The 7,091-nt window shown below is 31.9% G+C and overlaps 1 protein-coding gene across 1 annotated transcript; it reads right to left on the bottom strand.

Annotated features, from left to right (window-relative positions):
* Positions 1-1,138: 1,138 nt before the first annotated feature.
* Positions 1,139-6,822, bottom strand: LOC124362076 (1,5-anhydro-D-fructose reductase-like). The gene is made up of 6 exons (XM_046816248.1): positions 6,677-6,822; positions 5,398-5,565; positions 4,974-5,171; positions 3,247-3,500; positions 1,945-2,104; positions 1,139-1,452 (listed from the first exon to the last, which is right to left on the bottom strand). Exons 1-6 carry the CDS (start codon positions 6,776-6,778, stop codon positions 1,312-1,314), a joined length of 1,023 nt encoding a protein of 340 aa, XP_046672204.1. The 5' UTR covers positions 6,779-6,822; the 3' UTR covers positions 1,139-1,311.
* Positions 6,823-7,091: the final 269 nt, after the last annotated feature.

Genomic DNA, 7,091 nt, shown 5'->3' with positions numbered 1-7,091 from the left:
GACCAACAACCCAATACTTTCTATCACGTAAACTCAACAAATCATTAATTATCTAAATATGGCAATATTGTTACTATATTTTTCCACACACAATAACACTGAGTATAATAAGTTGTTTATTATTATGGCTTGTTTTTAAACCTAGTATTTTTGCAGACTTACTGATTTTTTATATAATTATCAATATTAGAAACAGATTTATTCCAAGTAAAATCATTTAATGATTTGATTGGTTGAAGAAGTTCCTCAAATTAACACTGGCACATAGATTCTTTCGGTGGTTTAGAGATTCTACAGCCTTAGCAATATAGAATAAGAATAAGAATAAGAAGAATACCTTTACCTGTTGGAAGTTCTGGCTGTGAAAGCTACAGACTTGTGGAGGTGTCAGTGATAATACAGGATATTTCGAATTCTTGATGGCTTTCAAAAATCAAATACTTTCTGAGGCCAAGACATTACAGAAAACTAAAAGCTCTAAGAGGCCAAAATGTCTCATAGTTCTGGATTTAAAACTGTAATCCCAAAAGCTGGACAGTTACCAGCAGAAAATAAGTTTCTGTTAAGTTGAGAAATAGAGATCTATAGCTCACAGCAATCAGGAGCATCAACCGATACTTTTGGAGTTCATTCATAATTTGCATACCTGGATTATATCTACTGAACGAGAGACTTTAGAACACGAATCCGTTCCCAGGATACAGTTAACTACGTATAACTTGTGTCGTGTGTTAAATCTAGCATGAATCTAGCAATAAGCACGAAATGTTTTCATTTAATTTTAAATTGAATGTTTCTATCTTTTTAAATACTTATTAATAGTCTCTGACTCCGTTTAATAATTCTCACGGATTAGGAATTACTAATAAATAATTCTCACGGATTAGGAATTACTAATAAAATCTATTTATATGTGACATTTAATATTGCGGAGCACATTGATGTTTATAATTAATTGATTATCTTCTTGCTCAATTGAACTCTCTACCAAACTATTAGTTTTTTTCTCAGCTCGGAGGAAAGTTATCTTATAAAAAGCTGATAATTTATGTGCTATTTTTATAATAATAATAGATAATAAATACAATTTAAAGGTTATTTATATAGTGGGAGTTATTAAAATAAATTTTAAAATAGATACATATAAAAACTGTATTTTTAATATAGCAGCAACACTATTAATACATAATGACAATAATACATGACATGTTATTTAATGAAAATATAAAAATTCACACACTTGTGCCTTGCATTTTATAAATAAATATTGACTCAGTAATCCTTGTTCGTTGTTCTCTATTTGGAAGCAGGTTATGGTTTTCCATAGGGACACTCAGGATGTTTATCGTATCCTTTCACCATATTGGAGACGAAAAATTTCCTTCCACCTTCACCCAAGTCGAAAGCACCCAAATCAGCCATATCTTTGTCCGTTAGTTCAAAATCGAAAATCTGAAAAAATTAAAATGAATTAATTTAATATGACAAATATTTGTATAAATAATTGGGTTTTCATAATACATATTGTAGTATAATTTATTGATTGATTGATTGATTTATTTCCAAAAATTTATATACAGAGTAAATAAAATACATAAAAAATATCTTCATATGAAATTATCCCCACATGGGCATCAATCAGCCTGTGTGTGGGGAAACGAGTTCATCAGTCTGCATTATACCAATGTCACTCAAAACTCGTAAATCAAAATAAGGGAATGAATTAACATTAATAAAAAAGATTTAACCTCTAAAATATACCATACTAGGCCAGAGCATGGAATACCTGAGTAAATTTAGTATTAAAAAATCTAAAATTTGAAAGGAATATAACTCATGTAGGAAACAAAAATTAATCATGATGAAAAAGATTAAAAGGATTATATAATTATTAAATTTGATTTATTATATTTTTTTTTTGTTAAAAGGAGATTGTGGACTCACGTCTATGTTCTGCTTGATGCGGTCGGGGTGGGAGCTCTTGGGTATGACGGCGACACCGAGCTGCACCATATGTCTCAACAACACCTGGCCCGGGCTCTTGCCGTGAGCTTGAGCTATGCGTATCACAACCTCCTCTGTCAAGGGGTTCTTCTTCTGCTGTCTGTCACAGAGTTTCTCATCAATAAATGAGGTTATCTCTTTTAATTCACTAGCCAAGAAAATTATTTAAGCTTATGAAAGACAAATTCCATTACGTTATTAGTGGTAAAATTTTAATTTTATTATTGTTATTTTCAAAACATTTTAGCAGAATGCTATCACAATCTACCTTTATTACAGGGTGGACTTTTTCCAAAACACTTCAGTTACTTATTACAAAACACAGAGTTACTCATTAAGAAATTAGGGTGTCACTTACAATCATTATTTAAGAAAAACTGAGCTTAGTTGTAGAAAATCTTACAGTATTATCGATGTTATAATTTTTAATCAATTAATGTTATTTTCTATTTATTTTTTCCAAAATTCGACAAAGACATTACAATCCACTTTCAGCATAGTGTGGCTCTTTTGATCAAAAACACTCATCATGTATTACAGAACACCAAACTATGTCACATTGAAAATACCATGTTTATTCTGCTTACTATACTTAACGTATTACTAATCGTATTACCTGGGAAATTGCAACAGTAATACATTGATTTTAATAGACGTACTGTTATCTGTGTAGTTAATGGTTAGGTATCAAAAATTTAACATTCAAAGTTATGTGGTGCAGCCCTCGCGTTAAAATTTAGAAATAACTGAAATAATAAATCAAGCCTCAGCAAACAATACGTATTAAGAATGACTAATACAATTTTCTGTGGAATAATACAGTCCCAGATATGCTCATTACAAGTTAACCTAAAACCCAAATTCCACCCTGGATATTTAATGATTAGACATTATTTTATGACCACATGCCACAACTAACCTTAATCAAGAAATACATTATATGTTCTTATTTTTATACAGGCAACCATTAATAAATGTCTTGGTGAGATTTACACGAAGGCATTCCTTATGACTCTATTCATGAAAAAAACGAAGTATACAGTTTATTAATTTAACAACTTTACAATTATTTCATTGCAGCATCCGGACTATGCCGTCTACATAACGGTGATCATGAAGCTCGATTGTGTCTGATCTTACAAAAGATCAGATCATTAATTCTCAAGTGCATACATAACTTGCGAAACATATTTTCTAAGTACATGATCTCTACTAATCAGTTTTAAAACGCACGATACTCACTCAGTCATGTTGCCTCCTTTGTCAAAGATAGACACGGCAGCACCAGAGCCCAGGGTAGCAAAAGATGTGACTGGGATTCCGTTTTTCTTACCCCACTCGCGCAGCTCTTTCCGCTGGAAGTAGAGATGGCACTCGACCTGGTCCGTAGAGGGGCGAATCCTCGCGACCTTCAGGATCCGCTCCATCTGGGCAATTGTGAAGTCGGACAGGCCGATAAACTTGGCCCTCCCTGCGTCCACTTGGGCCTCCATCGCCTGCAAAGGTGATTCTAAGTATAATCTTGTACATTCGGTATTTTTAGTTTTTTTATCTGCAAGTTTCTTGTCAAATCGAAGTCATTTATGCTAACTAAATAGCATTTACTTAAAATTTCAAATAATGGACAGAGTTTTGCAATTACGTCAATGTAATACTCATTACAAACAGTCCAAATAAAAGTTTTAATTAAATGGCTTTATAGTAAATTGCAGCCATCATAAAAATGTGCCTGTATCTCAAGATCAATCTTTAATAACGTAATTCTTATATGATGGAGAAGAATGTGTACGGCATAGCTTAACATTACAAATTGCAGGAGAAGAATTGCTGTCGATATTTTGGGACAACGGATACTGTACAGAATTCGGTGATAGCGAAGAATATGAAGTCATGGAACTGACTAGAGTGTTTTTTAAATAAATGTAGACATTAATTTTTAACACAAATTAAAACTAGGGTCTGTAGACTTCATGAACGTTTGATAATTGCAGGGATTAACTAAATGTTTTACTCGATTATCACAAAAATGATATTACAATAATAAGAATCAGGGATTTAAATAAAACCAGAAATATAAGTCACATTTTTTAGTAGATCGTTATCTCTTACGTAAACATGAATTTATCTCACATACACCCTCCTCGTATGATCCCCTATGTGCTTATGTTGTTTTACATTAAGTAATCCCAAGAGCAAAGACAAAGTTAATTGTAAAAGAGTAAAATATTTTGCTCCAGATTGCGTCATTGACGAATTAAAAAAAAACATCTAATGCATGACCAAAGCTGTGAATATTTTCACGTAAAGATAGTCCAAACCCGTGGAATTCATTGTGTAAGGGCATTATAACAGTGGTTTGAGTTAATACAGTGAAATGACCAATTATTTCTCAATGACCCATTCTTCCCAGACTACAGTCCAAAAATCACAAAACTTATATAACGGAAAGCCTTATAAACAATAATATTGATATTTTGGTTGACATTAATTAGTAACTTCATTTTCATGTATATCGGAAATAATGATAAAGGAAAGATTTTCTACTAGTCCGTAATACACTTCTTAGACTTATGTTTGTATATTTTCTTTATCTGGATAACAACGCAAACTTAACTATTTCACTAGAATTATCTTAGACCGACAGTATAGTAAAAGAGCCAGAAGTAGAGGCTTTTTGCCAGAATTAGATTTCCAGGAGAATCTAACTCTGGAAATCTACATCTACAGATACATATGTATATTGTTTTTTGATCGTGGTAATAAGTCACCAACGAGAATAGCTATGGCCGTATAAAAATGCCATAGAACTTCATCATATTACATCATTTATAAATTAGTAGTATAAGAAAATCAATTTTGAAAATTGAGTGAGAAACTGCGGGTACCAGTTTGTGTTTATTATTGCAATTGTTAGGTTATTGTTTAATTAATATCGGTGCTATATTATGAAAATAATGACATATATTTACCTTCCACAAAGCGATATGATCTGTGCCATAGTCGAGTTTCAGGTATCCGTTTTCGTCTGTAGGAAACAGTTCCTTTCCAGGCTGGAAACCCACGGGTTTGTGGATCAGGTACAGGTCTACATAGCTTAGTTGAAGGTCTTCCAGAGACTCCTTCAGGTACCTCTCTACCAACTTTTCATTGTTCCCCACCATAGGCAGCTGTAATAAAACATAAATAATGTCTTGAATAAAACCATAAGTTTTTATTTTCTTGTAATCTAACTACATATTACGTTCGAAATGATATGAAATAACACCTTCATGACATGTACTCTACTTTCCTATTAAAGTTAATAATTTCGTAGACTGCTAAATTAATTACGGTTGTTACAAGAGGAATTAGGCATATTATTTACTTCGAAGATCTCCTAATCTATCTCCTTACCTTAGTAACGACGAACAACTCCTCCCTTTTGATTCTGCCGCTATCCAACCACTTCTTTAGTGCATTCCCCACTGCTTTCTCGTTCCTGTACATGTAGGCAGTGTCGAAGTGTCTGTAGCCAGCCTCTAGGGCATACTCCACTGCCTTTGTAACGTCCTCGTCTGACGACTGTAAATAATTAACCATATCAATATTGTTATGGTATATAGAAAATGCAGTAATGATGTATTCATTAACTGCTAATATAATATTTGCTTGCTTATATGAACCATAATCAACACTGCTAGATCGCCTAAATCTGCATTTTAAAAATCATATATTTTTCCTAAGCAACCGTATATTTAATAAAACTTGTTGGTACTTTAGTATTTTTCATTTAAAAATTAATGGTTAAATGTAGTTTATGAAACTTGCTACTGGATTCAGTTGTATTTATATACTTACACACTTTTGAGAAATATATGTTCTCTTGATAATGTAAACTAAGCAATTAATAAAAACACATAATCTTTTTTAATACTGAAAATATCCTAATGCTGTAAATACGATAGAATACCTTTAACTTTGCCTATCCTTCTATATTTTATTCTTCTGGTTCCTTCTTATTACAGTACTATACTTTTTAATCTCTTAGTTGCTAAGTTTATAGATCTAGGCTATAAAAGAAGGGTAGTAATGTAATTGAAAATTTAAGTGTACCATTTCATGTTAGAATCATATTTATTCTAATAATAGTTTCGTACTTTTGAAAGTAATAAACAAACACAATCATGAATTAAATATATCAAACTTCAACAATTCTAACTATTCGTTTGTCACTTCTGTAATAAAACTTATTTTTTATTTTTAATACATTTTAAGTACGATTCATTATAAAAAAGATTATTTTATAAGATTGATGTGATTTATGCCATGGTATAAAATATTATTAGAAAATGCTGAATAAAAATCAGTCGCATTTATTTTGATATTTTATTAGTGTTGAATTTTAGAAAACGTGGGGATTTTTTATTTCGAAACTCGATGATAAAATACGAGCAGTTATATAATAGGTTAAAAAATTGTCAGCATATATTTCCATATTTGAGATTAAAACACAAAACAAATTTCATCAATATCTTGTTATTGTAAAACATGCATACACACGTACAATCGAACAACAAGTATTGTTTTCTCAAAATTAGATACGGTAGTTTTCAAAAAATCATATCTATTTATAAACAGAAAACCTATATTCTGTACCTCTGTTTAAAGATGACACTAATTTTGTTGTACTCACCCTCTCCTCCGTGCTCCTGGCCAGTGTCCCGAGGCCCACGACAGGCATCCTCATGCCAGAGGTTGCGGTAAATACAGAGTCCTTGGTCAACTTAGGAGACATCTCGGCTGCGAGTAACACTCTTCTGTCACTTGAACGTTTGTTACGACACGGTGAGCTCTGGCAGCGCTCACTATATATACTGCCGCTCTTATCGCGGCATACGCTCTTGAGATAACTCGTAAGAGATAACTTCACCAATTTACCTGCTTAATTGATATTTCACAACAATTTGAAATATAATTTTTTACGTATAGGAAGAAATTGAAATGTCTGAGCTGTGCCTTATTTAGGAGTTTTTATATTATAAACCTCTTCATAAATTATAATTAATGAAAGTTAACATACTGATTAAAGCAAAAACATTTATTTCTAA

The sequence above is a fragment of the Homalodisca vitripennis genome, chromosome 5 (assembly GCF_021130785.1).
Source record: "Homalodisca vitripennis isolate AUS2020 chromosome 5, UT_GWSS_2.1, whole genome shotgun sequence".
NCBI lineage: Eukaryota > Metazoa > Arthropoda > Insecta > Hemiptera > Cicadellidae > Homalodisca > Homalodisca vitripennis.
Note: the sequence above shows the minus strand (reverse complement) of the source record. Positions and strands in the feature narration are given on the sequence as shown.

Coding starts and splice junctions, on each gene's coding strand:
- LOC124362076 (XM_046816248.1), bottom strand. CDS start 6,778: ATGTCTCCTAAGTTGACCAAGGACTCTGTATTTACCGCAACCTCTGGC. Junction 3,501..4,973: donor ATCATATCGCTTTGTGGAAG/GTAAATATATGT, acceptor TCACCTTTGCAG/GCGATGGAGGCCCAAGTGGA. Junction 1,453..1,944: donor GCATCAAGCAGAACATAGAC/GTGAGTCCACAA, acceptor TAATTTTTTCAG/ATTTTCGATTTTGAACTAAC.